Genomic DNA, 19,385 nt, shown 5'->3' on the forward strand with positions numbered 1-19,385 from the left:
TAAGGATTTATGTCATTTTACCTGGAAATGCAACTTCAGTATATTATTCTCTCTTTAAGCCAATTCGCCTTGATGCAACTGAAAAAAGTTGGATAAGCATTCGGAAGAGTATGCTCAAATCACATGATACTGTCTGCCCATCACAGCTATTTGCTCTCAGTGGTCACTGCCATCATCAATACCCCGGCATTCAGCAAAAATATTTGAGCCCTTACTTGGTGCCAGGAACTGTGCTGGCACTGACGTAGTCATATAAACAGGATCTACATGATCCCTGTCCCTGACCTCAAAAGGGGGACAAATAAGAAGTAAATGAATCAAAACTTGGTTAAAGCTTAAGTAGAAAAGATGGAACGGCGGCCAGTTGTAGCTGGAGCCTGCAAAGCAATGTGATGAGACTGAAAACAGGGGTAAGGAACATTAACGCTCAGGGAGGGCCTTGTAGGCAATGCAAAGTGTTTGGGTTTTACCTCAACAAAACGGGAAACCTCAGGATTACTTTAGCTAGGTTGTGTGTTTGTCGCTCAGTCGTGTCCACCTCTGTGCGACCCCACGGACTGTATGTAGCCTGCCAGGCTCCTCCGTCCATGGGATTTTCCAGGCAAGAATACTGGACTGGGTTGTCATCTCCTTCTCCAGGGGACCTTCCCGACCGAGGGATCGAACCCAGGTCTCCCGCATTGCAGGCAGACTCTACCCTCTGAGCCACAGTGCATGGTTATTAGGAGTTTACACTGTTTTTCTTGATCAAAGATTACGCTGGTAAAGAGATGTATGAAAAAAGGTTTTAAACGCAGAGAACCGTAAGTCAGACATCCTAACTAGTCACTTGTTCAGGTCTCGGATTTTGTATCTGTAGAGCAAGTGGTTTAAGCTAGAAGCCGTTTCCTCCCCGCCGCGATGTGCCTAGGTAGGGAGGGTCAGATGCACCTCGGAAGTCCCCTCGTCCCCGCCAACGCCAAGCACGCAAACGGCGGCCTAAAACTGTTGGTAGAGCAACGAATCAATGAATGGCCCCCCTGGGCCGCAAGGGAGGCGCTCCAGCCGCGCGACCAGGCCCCGGGGCCGGAAAGGAACGCGCTACACCGAGCCAGAGGCCGCGAGAGCCGGCCGGCAGGGAGAGTGGGGGCAGGCTCCGTCACAGCCAAGCTCAGCGAGGAGGGGGGCCGGGTCCTCGCGGGTTGAGGGCTGGAGGACTCTTGGCCTGCCACACGGAGCTAGGAGAAAAGGCCGAAACGCGGGGCTGAGGAGAGGTTTGGGGCCCAGGCTGGGCGGCCCAGTCACTTACCGCAGCCGTCGCCAGACTGTGCATGTTGGGAGAGGACACCGCTCTCCTCCCACTGCCGGACGCGCCAAGCCGCGTCCCAGCTTCAGCGCCTCAGCCGCCGAAGATGATGACACGCCGCAGCCGCCATCCGCCTCCGGCTCGCTCCGCCCCCTCCGCAGCCCTCTGACCTTTCACCTCTGACCCCGCCCACACAACCTCTTCCCGCCCCCCCCCCCCCCCCAGCTCCTGGAGTTAATCCTCGAGTCTGCTTTGCCCCTGCAGTTTCAAGACCGGAAGGACACCCGCCTCCTACTAGTCTCCCCCATCCCCAGCTTGGAGCTGGTATCTCCAGAGAAGGGCGTGAACTCTGACCTTCCTCCTGAGGCCAGTGAAGGGCGGGAAAAACCGGGCAGACCGGGAGGACAACAGTGCGCATGCCCAGCTGGACTCTGTGGGAGGGAAATGGTAGGAAGGCGAAAAGTGCGTGAAGTAGAGAGTGCGCGTGCGTACTACGGTCCGGGCAGGGGCGGGGCTACCTCGGCGTGATTTCCCCCGGTACTGGGGCGGGGAGAGGGCGTAGAAAGGGCGGGGTTTCCAGGCTTGCGCGCACGCGCTACTCCTGGTCGCGTCGGGTGTGCGTGCGTGCGTGCGTGTTTGCGTGTGGTCACAGTTCCCGCCATCAGCCGCTCTCCCTAACTGGGGGACTGAGCGGCCCTCTCCGTGCCCGGCGTCCCTTCCTTCGCGACCCCCAGCTCCTCCCCCTCCACGCGGACTCCGTGCTTCCGGCAGGCCTGTTCAAAGCTCCGACTCGCAGGTACAGGTAAGGCGGGCCCGGCGAGCGTCTCAACGGAGCCGTTTTACCCTGCCCCCCCCCCCGCCCCTCACTTCTCGCCCCGTGCGGTCCGCCCACTCGGCGTTCACTTCTGGAGTTCACCGGCTGCGGTTCAGCCCACCCCCGTTCCCGCGACGCCCTCTGTCGCCTCACAGGTACTCCACTTGTGTGTTCCCCCAGGCTTTTCCTCTCTTTTGACCGGGTCTTTACTGTCACTCGCTACCCCCCCGTGACCCAAACCTGGCCCCTCTTTGCTGGGGGCTGTTGTTGTCCGTCACTCGCCCTTTAGCGAGGCCTGCTATCTCTTCAGGTGACTTCCGTTGCCGCATGTCCATCGGGCCTTGGGATATGATACTGTTTCACTTTCTTGGCTATTCTTCACCTCTCTCCTAGTCATCTTTCACTCAAAGGCATGGATTATATTTTTTTTCGTGCCTTTGGTTGTTCCCCATTTCTAGCCATCAAATCAGGTTGTCAGGTTTACCTATTTTAGGTCATGATCTGTGAAAGGAAATAATAATTTATGACAAAATCCTCTGTCTAGAAAGTTGGTCTGTGGGTGGTTTTGTAATCCTTTCAAAATTTAGGCTCTGTGTAAATGCCTCTTGGGGGTGGCAGTGTCTGACATGCCTCTAACTGGAAGAGCTGTCTGAACAGAGGATGTCAAGTAGGCAGTTGGATTATACTGGGGTTGGAGCTTAGTTGTAAGCTGGGTGTATAGATAAGTGTGTGTGTGTGTGTATATATATAGACATCACCTATATATAGTTGATAGTAATTGAAGTAATTGATAGTAATTGAAGCCATGGATGTGGATGAAATTGCCTGAGGAGAGTGCATTGCTAAAAAGGAAAGGGACCTAGGATGGAGCGCTGAGGGATTCTTGGTGCTTAGTAACCTGATAGAGGAGTACAAGTTTTGCAGAAAAGATGAAAGAAGTTATCAATGATGTTGAATTCTGTTGAAAGGTAAAGACAAATGAGGACTGAAAAGCTTGTTGACATCAAAGTAATCGATGATCATAGTGAGAGATGTTTGATGGAATAAAATGGATATCTGGGTGCAGCCTTGTTCTCCTTTTACTGTTCTCTTCCACCCTAAGCTTTAGATTCTACCTGTATGTTGATGGTGAAGGACAGGGAAGTGCAGTGTGCTGCAGTCCATGGAATGACAAAGAGCTGGACACGGACTTAGTGACTTAACAACAATAGATGACTTGAGAAGTTTTATTTCCAGTGTATTTCCTCTGTTTTCAACTCAAAGTCTAAATAGCTAATTGTCTGCTGGACATCTTAATTTGATTTTTTTTCCTTAAGAGTTTCAAAAGAACAAATCTGAAACCAGTCTCCCCTCCATACCTAAATATGTTATTTTCCAGTATCCCATTTTATTAAGTGGTATTTCCATTTACGTAGTCTAGAACCTTGAAAACCAATCTTGACTTCTCATCATCCCATGTATCTATACTCTCTTCAGGTTCTATTTATTGTATTTCCATTATGTGTCTTGGATCTATTTCTGTATATTTTCATTATCACTTTTGTAATTCAAGCCACAACACTTTTTCACCTGGACTTAATGTTCCTTATAGTCTCATTTGTAAAATGGGAATGATCACCTTGTTGGACTGCTATAAGGATTAAACGAAATAACCATGGTAAGCACATTACATTAAATAGCCAGTGAGTATTAACTATTATTGTAATTGTTATTATAAGCTGAATCACTTCAATACTGTCCTATCTGGTTCTAATTTCTTTCATTCTTGCTTTTGTCACTCTCCTTCCCAAACCCAAACCAACCATATCACTTTTCCATTTAGCAGTAACATGTCATTTGTCTGCTTAAAAACCTTCAGTGGATTTCCCATGACTAAATATTTATTACATTAGGATAAAATTAAAAATGTTTACTATGATGTGTAAGATTCTGCATAACCTGATTCTTTCCCACTTCATTTCACCCCATTCTCTTTTCCCTCACTAAACTCCAGCCACAATGTTTTTCATTTGCTTAGTTACACCAAGTTATTTCCCACCACAGAACCTTTGCATGTGTGGTTCTGGACTGTTCCAGCATGACTATCTCTCAATTAACTCATTCTTCAATTTTCACCTGATGTGGTACTTCCTTAGAGAAGCCTTCTCTTGATACTCTCTAACCTGTATCCCCCTGCTGCTGCTAAGTTGCTTCAGTCGTGTCTGACTCTGTGCGACCCCATAGACAGCAGCCCACCAGACTCCCCCATCCCTGGGATTCTCCAGGCAAGAACACTGGAGTGGGTTGCCATTTCCTTCTCCAATGCATGAAAGTGAAAAGTGAAAGTGAAGTCCCTCAGTCATGTCCGACTCTTAGAGACCCCATGGACTGCAGCCTACCAGGCTTCTCCACCCATGGGATTTTCCAGGCGAGCGTACTGAAGTGGGATGCCATTTTCTTCTCTGTGTATCCCCCTGCTGCTGCTGCTGCTAAGTCGAGTCAGTAGTGTCTGACTCTGTGTGACCCCATAGACGGCAGCCCGCCAGGCTCCCCCGTCCCTGGGATTCTCCAGGCAAGAACACTGGAGTGGGTTGCCGTTTCCTTCTCCAGTGCATGAAAGTGAAAAGTGAAAGTGAAGTCACTCAGTCGTGTCTGACCCTCAGCGACCCCATGGACTGTAGCCTGCCAGGCTCCTCCATCCATGGGACTTTCCAGGCAAGAGTACTGGAGTGGGGTGCCATTGCCTTCTCCGGTGTATCCCCCTACCCATCCTAAATTAGGTACCCTGTAAGAATTTCTCACCATGCCCTGAACTTTATACCATATTCAGTACTTTTAATTATATATTTACTTGTGTGATTTAAAGTCTATCTTCCACTTGAATATGGGTTAGAAATGATTTCATTTCTATTTCTCAAGAATTTGTTGAAATGAATAAGTAAATTGGAGCTTGCTAAAAGAACCATCATGTCTTTGGGAAACACCAGCTTACTGATATTTTTGTCAACTGATGACAAGTGCCTTTTTTCACTCCACAGACAAAAGATGCAAAAAGACAAAGTTTCCCTCTTTGGGCAATATTACCTGTTCCTAGGTCATAGAATCATTCAGACTTTAGGTTCTTTGAATTGGAGAAAAATTTCATTGAGGTCAACTTCTCTCTTTATTTTCAGCCACCACACAATTTTATCTCTTTGTGCATTAGTTTTATGGCTCATTTTACGAAAGAAAGCCCTTAGAAATCAAAGCAGTGATTTACATATTTTAACAACAGGTTAAACTGCGAGACCAGTAAAGAAGTTTCCAAAAATATGTAAAGAAAAATTTCATGTTTAAGTAAGTTGCTGGTGGTGGTTATGGAAGAGAATACCAAAATTTAATAATTTGTGTGTGTAGAACAAAATTTGTGTAGAGAAATAGAAAATTAAAAATAGGAGTGCCAAACACAGAAGCATTTGGATTTGATAGGTAGTGATGAGCTGTTAAAATGTTTGAGAGAATGTTTCAGTTAAGCAAGACGAATAAGTTCTAAAGATAAGCTGTACACCATTGTACCTATAGTTAACAATACTATATTGTACACTTAAATGTTTATTAAGAGGGTAGATCTCATGTTAAATATTCTTACCACAATAAGATTAAAAAATATTTTTAATGCTTGGGAGGGGAATTAGCCTCAGTAGCAAGTATTTTAGCATTTACTAAGTACCTGTTGTTTTGTTGGAGTAAAAGAGAAAGTAAGGCAGGTCCCCTCCATCTCCCCCTTCTCCTTGAGAGAGAAAGTTGAGAGAACTAGTGCACTCTTTAGTTGGTGTGCTAAGTCAATTCAGTCATGTCTTACTCTTTGCCACCCCATGGACTGTAGCCTGCCAGCCTCCTCTGTCCATAGGATTTTCCAGGCAAAGATGCCAGAGTGGGTTGCCATTTCCTCCTGCAAGGGATCTTCTTGACACAGGGATCAAACCCACGTCTCTTATGTCCCCTGCATTGGCAGGCAGGTTCTTTACCACTGGCACCACCTGAGTTGGTAATAGATTTTTTAAAAGTCCTTAGAAAAGGTTATTATAGGATAAAGGATTTGTTGCATAGAAAAAGCTTGAGAGAATGAAGACTGGAAAGTGGTTGCTACAAACCTTTGAGGATGCAGTATGGTAGCAGTTACAAACATGAGTTCTGGTGTGTTTCTTACTGACTCTTAAGTAACCATGGATAAATTACCTAATCTAAGCCTCGGTTTCCTCATTTGTAAATTAGTGATATTAATAATCCCTGTTCTTCAGGATATTGTAAAGATTATGAAATATTGCATGTATGGTGCTTCATACTGTGCTTAGTAAGTGTTGAGTAATAAATATTAGGTGGGAAAGATTAGCAAAGTGATGTGTTTCTGAATTAGGGTGGTAGTAATGAATGACTGTTTCAAATAAGAACAAGGCTAAAGCTGATGCGGAGATTTTTTGTGCCTAAATGACAGTGGAAAGAGAAATGCAGGAAAGTCTGGGGAATCTCTTAAAGAGGACATGGACTGTGTCATGCTCACATTTGTGTCCCTACCATAGCGCCATCAAATTGGAGTAACTCAATAAATGATTTTTTACCAAGTGAACAAAGGAGTTTAGAGTTGATGTTGTAACAGTCAAGAAGATAGTGAGAAGTGTTTGGGTAGAAGAACTTCAGGGAAAATTGAGGCTTTTAAGAGGCCTAAATTTGAGAACCAAGCCCATGAATTTAGTTTTGAAAGAAAAGTAAAAACCTAGTTTACCCACCTTTTGAAATTTGTATCAGCATCTTTTGAAAGTGGTGATTTAAAACCATGATACGTAACAATGTTTGTAAAGTTAACAAAAGAAATACTGCCTTTTTAGTTTCAAAATGTAACAGGAATAAATAAACCAAGATACCAATTGATCTAGGGGCAGGCTCTGGGAGTCCCTCATTTTGCACAGCAGATATATCCCTAAAGTTGTTGAGTCCGTGTCTGTGTGTGTGTGTGTGGTATGTGTACAGGTGTATCTTGAGCATTATACTTTAAATGTTTTTAGTAGTTTGTGAGTTTTAAATAGTCAGAGGGTTAATCTTCGTTGTGTAAATGAGCACATTTTGAAAATTGTAATTTTGTAAATGAGATTTTTTTTTAAAAAAAAGCACACTTATATTTCCTTTAGCTGAGTTGATGGCACCTGGAGAACTGGCATAGCTGCAGAATATGAGTAGTTCCCCAAGAAGAGTGCGTTGCCTTTGGCACAAGGATCAGAATAAAGGTGAATTGTTATTACATAGGGTTTTTCAGTAAAAGTCTCTGAAAAGTAAGTAATGTTTTTATTTTGGATATATGTTTCCAAGAGTATGCTAACTAGCAAGAACTGACCATTTTCTTCTATTTTGTAGTAGTAATTTTTGTGTTTTAGCATGCTTTCTTAAACCACAGAATACGCTCTGCATAAGAATATTTTCAAAGCAGTACCTGAAATAAGAGCATTTAAATAACTACAGAGGGTATAAAAACATTTTTGCCAATGTTATTGAGCTTTCACAGATTGCTCAGAATTGAAGAGTGATTTCAAAAATGGTGAAGAAATTTAGGGAAAAGCAAATCTCTTTGGATGTACCTAAAGAATAATTGGTTTTTCTTGTACTTTGTCTTCCTAATATCACTTTGACAGTGAATTAGCATTACAGAGTTTAATGAAACCTTGTCTTTGTTAGGTTCATAGAAAGTTGAACTGTTACTGGATCATGCTAGATACTTGAAGGGAAACTTAGTGTTTTTTTCCTCTTAACCAAATAGGGCAAACTGATAATATGATCAGTGTACAAAAGAAAATGCAGCTTATTCATTTAGTGCAAGAGCAGACAATGGACTGGATTGAGACATTAAGAAAAAATTGTATTGATTCTGCCAATTTTATGTCTTGTACCTTTTAGGTTTTTTCTCTTAGCAGAAAGAGATTACTAGTAGAAATTGTTAAGAAAATGTTCAATATCTGAAGTAAAATTTTATACACTTAACCAAAACTCTGCATCAGAATATTTGAGAATTATATGTAGAGAAATCATGTATTACATGTAGAGAAAATTATAGAGGGAAACAGAAGTAACCAGTAAAGTTTTTTCTTACATACTTTATTGAACTTTGAAATCTTTATTTCCAAATCTTGTTAAATAATCTAATTTTTTAAAATATGTTTTTGTTGGAGGAATTCAAGGTCAATGTCCTTTATGTACTTTTTGGTCTGTAAGGAAAACACTGAGACAATGGAGTTTTAACTATTCCCTTATAATTTGGCATCCTAAATGTATAAGAAAAGATGAGATAATTTGATAAGCCTCTTAAAGTATAGCTTCTTTGTTGAGCAGTAGATTATATGAATCCTAGTTTAGACAAGTTTGCTGATGTTTTTTGTTTTAATAATGCATTCTGTAACTGCATATTCTTGTTTTTCTCATTGATATGTGGACAGCTTTGCATTTAGGAGAAATTCAGATGCACATAGAAAAAGACTGGAAGTAGTTTTCAAAGAATGAGATATATAGTACAGAATGATGTTCCTATAAAGAGCTTAATAAATATAATCCTATACTGGCCATATAAAAGGGGTTTATGGTTCTAGTATCTGCTGCTGTATATTTTAACTGTAAAATGATAAAATTGATTGTGCTGGTTTATTATTCTTGAATAATGACGTGGTTTCTTATGTGCCAGACAGTGTCCTAGTGAGGATGCAAAAACAAAGAACATATTCCCTGTCTTCAAATAATAGAGTTTTCCATTTTCATTTGGTGGCTCTCTGTAGGGAGCACTGGTGTGGGCTTCTCAACATCCATCATACCCCAATTGATAAGTCTAGGACAGTTGGGCCTGTCTTCCATCCCACATAGAAGAGAGAGACAAAGAGGTAAATAGATAGTTGGTAATACAATGTGATGACTGCCCTACTAGTGGTAAATGCAGGGTACAGCAGAAGAGCAAAGCATTACATGCTCTCAGTGTGTATATGGGATGAGAGAATAATCGAAAGATAGCTAGAAAGGGCATCTTAGAGAAGATAATATCTAAACTGAGTTTTGATTTTATAGCCAGGATAATTTAAAAGGGGGGGTTGTGGAAGATGGGGAGAATAGGTAAAAAACCCTCCAGATATAGACCACAGTCTGCAAAGATATAGTGGCATGAGAATACATGCCTTTTTAAGGAAAATTGTAAATAGTAGATGGCTGAATTTGGAGAGTTTATTGGGGTTAGAGGGGTAAGCAGGGCATGAATCATGAAGGGTGTTTATGTCATGTGAATGAGTAGATTTTATTGTGAGGGCATGTGCTCTGTTGTGCTCAGTTGTTCAGTCATGTCCAACTCTTTGTGACCCCATGGATTGCAGCCCACATGGGGAGCTGTTGAATGATTTTGTGGATAGTGATGTGAGTTGATCTGAAGTTCATTATGAAGATGTCTGGAAGGTATATAGAGGTTAAATTGACAAATTTACCTTCCATTTCCAGTCCAATACTAATAATCATCAAGAGAGATGTTAAAGATAACTCATGTTTTTGGCATGGACAACTGGAGTAGAAGAGGGATCACATATTCTTGGCAGTGCAATGAGACAGAGTGGAAAAAATCTCAAGGCTATATCCAAGCAGTAAAACATTAAATTAGTAATTGTTTTAAAAAAAAAAAGGCATTACAAACACATTGCTGATTTTGTAGTTACTAGTTGGAACAAAATGTCACATTAACAGACAGGTCTGTGAACAATAGTGGCCTCTATTACTTTGATGGATTCATACACTCAGATAATTAGAGTATATAAATCTGGCCACAATTAGGCACTCAAAAAATTCAATCACTGAATAATACTAGAGGACTTACGATATAAAACACCTTAAACAATTCAAAGTGTTTTCATATCTCTCTTTAAATTTATTCTTAGGTGTTTGATATATAGCACCTTGGGGCCTTGAGCTAGGGTTCTCCAGTCTATATGTTACCTCTAGGTGGGTTTTGTTTGATTTGAAACTTTGAATTCATTGTCCAGAATTTAAAATGGGCAGTTTGACATAAAAATTTGATTGCATTTTCTTGAAGAATTTGATGATCTGGTAATGCTGGGTTCATGGCAAAGCTGGCTAGATTTGAATAGAAGTTTTCATATTTTGCCTGTCTAAATCGTTTGTGTCACCTGTTTAGCCTCTATAGGCAGTGAGTTGGTGACCGTTGTTAACAAATTGTCTGGGATCTTTGGAGAAAGAGGTGTTGCAGACAAGGAATAAATTCAGAAAGTGGACACTAATTTCATTCATATTGAAGCTGCTGTCTATTGAATGCCTAATGAGTTTTAGCAATATTTCATTTAATTCTGCAACACTATAGCATTGCTGTTTTACAGCTGAGAAAACTAGTGGTGAGGAAAGGTAAGTTAAAAGTTAGTAAGTGACAAGAGCTGGCTCCTGGTACTTAGATCTAGTATGTTTTTCCTTTGTACATATATTAGTTTTTAGCTTTTCTAGTTGAGTTGTTTAGGCAGAGGCAAAGTTTAATGGTTTTTAACTTATTAAATTAAGAATCTGTATTAGAGGCCATGTTTCTAGAGATTTGAAGGCTGTAGTGTAAATTTTGTTTTAATTTTATTTGATTGTGTATGTATGTGTAACACTTTGATAATCATTTTCTGCTGTTTAATTGTATTTACTTGCTGACATCTGTTAAGCTAGTTTTAAGAGTCTTAGACATTCTGTCATATCTGTAAGTATCAGAAGTTCACTTGGGAAATTTGAATATTTGTGAAAGATAAAATTGGTAAAAATTCTTTCCAGGAATGGTAGAGTTAAAACATAAATAGTAGGTGGATCTTAGGAAGAGGGGTTTTTTGGTTAGTTTTCCCTAGAGAATAAATGATTTTCTCAAATAATGTAGTTGTTGAGGTTAAATTAATTTGATTATTCTCACAATTATTTATTCATATAATATGTTTTATACATGTGGATATGCTTAGGTGATATGATTTGATGTTTCAGTAGGAACTCAATTCTAAAGAATGGAGTCAGCTGACTGAATTTTTTTTTTTTAACTTATATTTGAAATTCAAGGTCCTTTAGAATCATGAAGGAAGGTAAAAGTTGGCCATATTGCCATGGGCACTCACACTGAGAATGGAATCTTTAGTATTCCTGATTGTCATACAGTGACAGCAGTATGGTTGTTAATGCTGCAAAATGCAAAATTTAGACACTAAATGGACTCAGGTACATGGCTAAGGAGAGAGCATGTACAGAAAAAATAAAAGGTGGGTAAATTCAGTCACTGAACATCAGTGACTGCTTCATTTGTTCTTACCAGTGCTATCCAGCTAATCAGAGCCTTTGAGGATATTTAATAAAAGGTAGTTTATTGAAAACGGAGAAAAAGAGATATGATGGTTCATTAAGTGTTCTCTTTCAAACTCTTGTTTTAAATCACTAGTAAGTTGTAACTTATTATTTTATTTTATTTTTCTTCCTTAGACTGTGTCAGGTGAAGGTGTATTTTTTCTTTTTAATTTGGCTAGAAGCAATTTATTTTTAAAGAAAATATGTCTCCTCTGAAGATACATGGCCCTATCAGAATTCGAAGTATGCAGACTGGGATTACAAAATGGAAAGAAGGATCCTTTGAAGTTGTGGAAAAAGAGAATAAAGTCAGCCTAGTAGTTCACTACAATACTGGAGGGATTCCAAGGATATTTCAGGTATTAACCAAATTTTGATTTGGAATAGACCTTCAAATCACATCCTTTAGTGAACAGCTATTCTCTGCCACACTAAATATCATAGTACCCCTACTAGATTACTATTTGTTTAATTTTCAGGTCGCTGATACTGTTAAAAATTATTCAGCAGAATTGTTGATGGTATATAATAAAGAGTAGAAAGTAGTCACCATTGTTGAAAAGAAACCGGTGGGAAGAGGAAGCTGGGAGAAACTGAGTCTGGATACTGTCTAAGCTATTTTTAAAACCACATTTAGGATAACTTCAGTTATGAAGTTATGTCCCCACCCCCTGGCAACCAACATATGTGATAAATTCATCACTATTTAGTATTAGCTTTTAATAGGATTCATTAGTGTCTTTTTGATTTCATCTTCCTAATTAATCCTGCCAAAGGTTGTGGTATGGACCATTCAAGGATGATATTCAGGGTCATCTTTATAGCCATTTTCTTCTGTTAACTTTTTTTTTAAATTATTTATTTATTTGGCAGCATTGGGTCTAAGATCTTCATTGCATCATGCAGGATCTTTTATTGCAGTGCAGAGATTCTTTAGTTTTGGTGTGCAGACTTAGTTTGCTTTGCAGCATGTGGGATAATAGTTCCCTGACCAGGGATCAAACCCGAGTCCCCTGCATTGTAAGGCAGATTCTTAACCTTTGGACTACCAGGGAAGTCCCTCTTCTGTTAACTTTTGAAGGACCTCGTTATTTTATCACTATAAAAAATAATTTTGTTTTCACTTCTGTCTTGTACAGCCAAGAATTACTTCTGTTGACATGAGCTGAATTTAACGTCTTACGTTTTCTGCACTTAAAAATGCTATATTTGTTAAGTAGATTATATAAAAGTGTAATATTCTAAAGTACTCTTTCGAAGAGTAATTTATAAAACTTTATGCTTGAGAACTTGAGCTGAAGTAAAATTTCTGTTTTTACTTTTAACTTTTGAAAGTAAATTGGTTATGATTTTTATGTATCAAAAGTATTCTTAAATAGATTATAGGTGGTGACATGCATAGTAGAAACAATAGTTTCTACCACATTCATATACATGTGACCATCTCAATGAAAGATTTTTTTTAAAACAGAGATTCAGTCTTTGAGTCCTCAACTCAAATTAGCACTCAGTAAATTTTTTTTTTTGAATTTAAATACTTAAGCAAGCATAGATCTTTAGAAGCATGATGAGTCTACCTGTGATTAAACTTTTCATCTCAGTTCTAGATCAGTTTTGCATTGAGCATTCATTTGTTAACCACCTGTAGATTACTGTGATGGGTACTGGGCTAAGAATACAGAGTTGAGTGAGGCACTTTTCCTCTCAAACTTAAGAGTAACCAAATGCATTCTCAGCTGTAAAAATACCTCAGAGATACTGGTGTAACATAAAGAAGGAAGTGTTTTGTGCTCTGAGAATTTAAAGGATAGGTAAGAATTTGCTAGACACAGTGAAGTTAAGGTAAAGATGATTTCTATAATGTACAGATACATGCTAGTGTGAATCAACATTCAGGAAACCAGAAAATTATTTTAAAGTAAATGGACAGTGGAGCGTGAATGGCAGTAGTTAGAGGCTAAGAGCTACATAGAAACCAGATCTTGAGATATCCAGATCTTCTTTGTCATACTAAAGGGAACTTAGTTACTAGGGAGCCAAGAATCTTAAGTTTAAATTCCTTTGGCAGCTAGGTAGATGACTTTCAAGAGGTAGTGGGAGAATGAGGACATGTAAGAGGTTATTGTGGGAGTTCAGATGAGAAATGAAAGTCTTGAGCAAAGGATAAGACAGTGGAAGAAGCAAAAGGAAGCAAATACAGATTTCAAGAGATTTCAAGATTTAACTCATTAAATTTGGGAGGTGAGGGAAAGACCTGCTTGAGTCTAAAACCTGTCATTTAAATTTGAAATATAAATTAAGTCTAGTAAATTGTTTTTTCATCTTTATCTAAAAATTATCACAAGGTAAGGTCAGTTCAGTGTAGTTCAGTCGCTCAGTCGTGTCCGACTCTTTGCGACCCCATGAACTGCAGCACTCCAGGCCTCCCCGTCCATCACCAACTCCTGGAGTTTACCCACATTCATGTCTATTGAATTGGTGATGCCATCCAACCATCTCATCCTTTGTGATTTCCTTCTCCTGCCTTCAGTCTTTCCCAGCATCAGGGTCTTTTCCAGTGAGTCAGCTCTTCGCATCAGGTGGCCAAAGTATTGGAGTTTCAGCTTCAACATCAGTCCTTCCAAAGAACACCCAGGACTGATCTCCTTTAGGATGGACTGGTTGGATCTCCTTGGAGTCCAAGGGACCCTCAAGAGTCTTCTCTAACACCACAGTTCAAAAGCATCAATTCTTCTGCCCTCAGCTTTCTTTATAGTCCAACTCTCACATCCATACATGACCACTGGAAAAACCATAGCCTTGACTAGACGGACCTTTGTTGACAAAGTAATGTCACAAGGTTAATTATCCCTAATTTTAAAAATTGTGAGATGCTTTTACTTCTTTCTTTATGCTGTTCAGAGGGTATGTCTTCAGCAAAAGGCAACTTTAGAAACCTCTGTATATGCTTGCTGAGGGAGAATGTTAGAAAATAAGGATGACTGGTTGTGAGAATTATTAAGATAAAAGTTCAAGATTTATTGATTTAGTCTTGGAAAAATTTCATTCAAGAAAAAATAAAAGTTATCACTTAATAGCATATATCCAGAGTCTGGAAGAGTATAAGAGAAGTATTGAACCAGATCTGGGGACTGGGAGAAGTAAGCTAAGAGAGTTCCAGAGAACTTAACGAGCTTTGTGATTGAAAGTTAATTGAGCCTGCTTAGATAGTTTAAAAAAAAAAAAAAGATGTTCTAATGTAGGTAAATGTTTATGTTGATGTGTTTTTGAGAAATAGAATTCTTTTCAGGATTATAGTTTGGATCAGAATATCCTTTTTCATTGCAGCTACATAAACCACTTGCTAGATATTTTATAAGCTTTTGTTTAGAAAGGAAAAAAGCTTCTTATCCAATGACTTTCTAAACTGGTGATGGTATAACCATCAAAGCTTAGAAAATTAACTTCTTTGTTTTTGTAACTATACCTGAAAATATGCAGTTCCTACCAAAAAAGTCAAGAGTGTTAGGATTACTCTGTAAAATTTTAATAGTGTTTGCCTCTCCTAGAAGTGAAATCTTTGATTTAAATGTATCAAGACATGGAAACTCTTTTTGATTGGGTAAAAAACAAAACTAAGTTAATATGGGAAAGAGTAAGAAATGTATCTTAGAATGTATAAAGTTTAGTATTCATTATACAACTTACTGTGCTTCATTATAATTCATTTTTAATGATACTCTTCCTTTTGTGTTGATCAGCTAAGTCATAACATTAAAAATGTGGTGCTTCGACCCAGTGGAGCAAAGCAAAGCCGCTTAATGTTAACTCTACAAGATAACAGCTTCTTGTCTATTGATAAAGTACCAAGTAAGGATGCAGAGGAAATGAGGTTGTTTCTAGATGCAGTCCATCAAAACAGGCTTAATGCAGGTAAGCACTAATCATCCGAGGGTCTAACATTAGTTATAAAAAATATTACTAGATTGTAGGCCAGTATCCCTCTTGAATATTGATGCAAAAATTTCAACACAATCCTTTCAACAGCACACTGAAAGGATTATACACCGTGACCAAGTGGGATTTATTTCTGGAATGCAAGAATAGTTTAAGATATGGGAAAAATCTGGCAGTGTGATACATCAAATTTAACAGAATGATGGACAAAAACCACATGATCATCTTGATGCATTAAAAGCATTTGATAAAATTTAACTTTGTTTCATGATGGAAACATGGAAACAAAGTTGGAATTAAAGGAATCTATCTTACCTCAACATAATAAGTGCCTTATATGAAAAGCCAATAGCTCAGTGATGGAAAACTGAAAGGTTTTCCAAAATCAGAAACAAGGCAAGGATGACCCCTTTTACCCCTTCTATTCAACATAATACTGGAAGTCCTAGGCAGAGCACTTAGGCAAGAAAAAGAAATGAAAAACATCCAAATTGAAAAGGAAGAAGTAAATTTGTCTTTGTTCTCAGATGACATGATTGTTTATGTAGAACACCCTAAGGATTCCACAAAAGAGTGTGTGTCTAAGGAAGGAGTAGGATTTAAATTACATTTGGGAAAACTTACCTTGTCATATAAATGTTACATGGTTGCTTTTTTATATGAAATTTTTTCTGAGGTTTTATTTTTCTATACAAACAGAAGGTACCGTAGAAATTCAAGTAGTGTGATCAGATTCCCCTACTTCCAACCCCTTTCATGTAAAATGTTTTGATTTTAAAGAATACATATTTATAAGCATCTTTTTAGGAGTAATCTGTTGCCCAAAATGAGTTTTTCACTCTTATTTTTATTATTCTCCAGCTCTGTCATCATCAGTACTTTGTTATTACTGGTATTTTATAGCTAACAAACTGCTGAGTTTTTTTTAACAAATATAACACATTAAAAACATTTAGAAAATAAAGATGTAGCAGTGCCTCCTTGCTTGTATTTAATAGCTACTTGATAAACTATTTTCTTGTTTAAAAAAATTTTTTTATGGTTATTTGCCATTTGGTTCATATTCATCATGTGTTCATGTTACCAAATCTGAATGTCAGTTTTCTAAATACTGAATTTTAGAATTGAGTTGAGTGCCATTTAAAAGTTTTAGAATATGTTAGGGATTATTTCTACATTTCTGTTTTATTTTTATTTTCTGTTTATTTTATTATTTTATTTTCTGTTTATATTTGTTTTATTCCATATTAATTGAACCACTGTTTTAAAAATTGACATATGTAAGAAAGTATGTCTCTGAATGCACTAGAATGGAAAGCATGGCAGACTGGGGCCCAGATTTGAGTGTGAACAACATGGTGTAATGGAAAAACACACTTTGGACCTAAAATGATTTGGGTTTGAATCCTAGCCCTGCTTATTATATCCTGTGCAGTTTTGGGCAGTTCCTTTAATTAAAGAGTTTCAGTTTCCTCATCTCTAAAATGAATGTTTTCTTACCTTAATTTCAGTGCTTAATAAAAAATTAGAGTTCATTAATGTAAGTCATAACCCGTATTTGATAGGTACACAGTAAGTCATTACTGCTTTTAGAGTGACTAGCTGTGGACTTAACTTATTCTGTACTCTCGGTCAAGTTGTTTTAATCTTCTAAGTTGTCATAACTGCCCCAAAGTGTAAGCTAATGAATATAAGAACACTTTGAAACATTTAAAGTATAATGTGTGGTGTTTGTAATCAATGGGAAAAAGACTAATGGTTGATGAAAAGTGTTGTCTATAAATAGGACAACTAGCTAACCATTTAAGAAGACAGTAAAACTGAGTCCTTATCTTACTCCTTCATCTAAATAGATTTTACACTGATCAAAGATTCAGTGTTTAAAAAAAAGTGATAAAAGTATTATTAGAAGAGTAGAATGGATTTTAACATATTATGTGGATGGGAATGACCTTTCTGAGTATGACATAAAACCAGAATCAATAAAGGAAAAGGTTAATAACTTGGACTGTGTAAAAAATTTAAATGATCTCTGTGACAAGGAAAGAAGAAAAGATGAAAATATTAGTCACAGTGACAGAGTTAATATTACTAGTATATAAATACTGACTTTCCAAATCAGTAAGAAAAAGACAGTTCAGTAGAGAAATAGACATATAGGAAAACTCAGGAAGAAAAACAGGTGTCTCATAAATGTGAAAAAATTCTCAGCTTCACGAATAATTAAACAAATTCAAATTCTTATTATCACATTGGCAGTAGTGTGAGGGGAGGCAAGACACTCTAATATACTTGATAGGAGCTTGGAGATTTTTGGGGTTTTTTTGAGGAATAGTGGTAATATCAATTTAGTTTAAAATTGTACATCCTTTACCCCAACAATTCTTATTCTAAGGAATTTTACCCTATGAAAATTGTTGCATTAGTGCAAGAAGATATGTAAAAGGATGTTTGGCATTATTTGCAGTGTTTATAAATTAAAACATTCCAGATGATCTTCAGTGGGAAATTAACAAAATTAAAATATAGACTACTGGGTGGTTTTTTTGGCCACCTGCAGCTTATGAGATCTTGAGTTCCCCAGCCAGGGCCACTGGCAATGGAAGCACAGAGTCCTAACCACTGAATTGCCAGGAAATTCCCTTGAAATACTTTTTAAAGTATATAAAAATCCATATTTATACATTACCTTGCATGTCCTTTAAACTAGCATTGATTTCTTTAGAGAAGAAGCCACTTATTCTGTTCGCTGAACTTAGAAAGTTTTGGGGTATGCATTACTAGAAGTATGTCTGTCACTGGTTCTGACATGTGCTTAGCATCCAGTGTCCAAAGTTAGTTCACTGACTGACTTTGCTATAGTGTTAATTACCAAATGTTTATACAGGAGAATCTCTAGCATTCAAAAATTTATCCTTCTATTACATATTTCCAAGTTTTTGCATTGTTACTTAATTTTTTGCTTGATCCTAGCTCTAAATTGTTACTGTACATATCGGAATTATTTTCTGTCAGATAAGCACTTAGATTTGTTTTATTTTTCCTGTTTCTGTTTCCTTAGTATTAAATAATAATAATGACAAATCTCTTAGTTAAAGTAATTGATTGGATTTTCCCCCCCACCACCAGCCATGAAACCTTCTCAGGGTTCTGGTAGTTTTGGAGCTATTCTGGGCAGCAGGACCTCACAGAAGGAAACCAACAGGCAGCTTTCTTACTCGGACAATCAGGTATGTTCATTTGAATCTTTCTAGCTTTTTTTTTTAAAGATGATAATCTTAGACATTCTATAAGGTAGTTGCAGGAAGTAGAATTTAGACTGTAATGTCTAATTATTCTGGCATTATCACAAGGATACTTTACACATGCCTGAAATTTATCACAGTGTAGTTTTTGAAAACATAGCTTTGAAGTTAGATGTGGGTTTGAGATTTGATGCTGCCTCTTACTAGCTGTAGGCCATTGGAGAAGCTCCTTCTTAAGTATCTCAAGCCTTAGTACCCATCTGTAAAATTGAGACAGCAAAAATACTTTAAGCGTTGCTGTGAAATAATGCGTATTATAAAAATGCTTAGCCCCCAATACCATGTACTAACAACCCTGTAAATATTTGCTGTTGCTATTTCTTTGATACTTTTTTGAGTCTGTTCTACATTATGAACTTTACCTATACTATATGATATTAGACTGATTTGTTAGGTCTTCTGTTTGCTTTTTAATAATTTTTCTTTCATAAATATTCAGCCAGTCCTGAGACTTACTTTGCACTATTGCACCTTAGCAGTCCTGTGTCTCTTAATTTGTCTTACAAAGGTAAACCAGGTGTATAGAGAAACTTTGAAACTCTCCTGTAAGTAATGAATTCTGTTTGACTGTGTGGAGATGGGTTGATTACTTAAGCAGTCAGTGAATAAGGTTTCTTTTTGTTAGTTTCTTTTTACAAGTTGAGTGGTTTTTTTTTTTTAAACATTTTAATTGAGGCATGATTGATATCCAGTAAATTGCACA

General features: G+C 38.0%; 2 protein-coding genes across 6 annotated transcripts in view; one reads left to right on the forward strand and one right to left on the reverse strand.

Moving 5' to 3' along the window:
* The window catches only part of CNOT9 (CCR4-NOT transcription complex subunit 9), a 31,361-nt gene extending 29,666 nt beyond the window's left edge, over positions 1 to 1,695 (reverse strand). Inside the window, exon 1 of the mRNA XM_018059449.1 lies at positions 1,289 to 1,695. Coding sequence (XP_017914938.1) covers positions 1,289 to 1,312 — 24 coding nt within the window. The 5' untranslated portion in view covers positions 1,313 to 1,695. The remainder of the gene's footprint in view (positions 1 to 1,288) is intronic.
* The window catches only part of USP37 (ubiquitin specific peptidase 37), an 89,483-nt gene continuing 71,979 nt past the window's right edge, over positions 1,882 to 19,385 (forward strand). For 2 of the 5 annotated variants that reach the window (XM_018059460.1, XM_018059485.1), the window contains exons 1-5: positions 1,882 to 2,087; positions 7,244 to 7,384; positions 11,577 to 11,800; positions 15,182 to 15,353; positions 18,507 to 18,607. In XM_018059460.1, coding sequence (XP_017914949.1) covers positions 11,645 to 11,800; positions 15,182 to 15,353; positions 18,507 to 18,607 — 429 coding nt within the window. In that variant the 5' untranslated portion in view covers positions 1,882 to 2,087; positions 7,244 to 7,384; positions 11,577 to 11,644. Of the gene's footprint in view, positions 2,088 to 6,065; positions 7,385 to 11,576; positions 11,801 to 15,181; positions 15,354 to 18,506; positions 18,608 to 19,385 lie in introns of those variants that run through there. The other 3 variants (XM_018059466.1, XM_018059478.1, XM_005676541.3) reach the window with 3 other exon arrangements.

The sequence above is a fragment of the Capra hircus genome, chromosome 2 (assembly GCF_001704415.2).
Source record: "Capra hircus breed San Clemente chromosome 2, ASM170441v1, whole genome shotgun sequence".
NCBI classification, from domain to species: Eukaryota; Metazoa; Chordata; class Mammalia; order Artiodactyla; family Bovidae; genus Capra; species Capra hircus.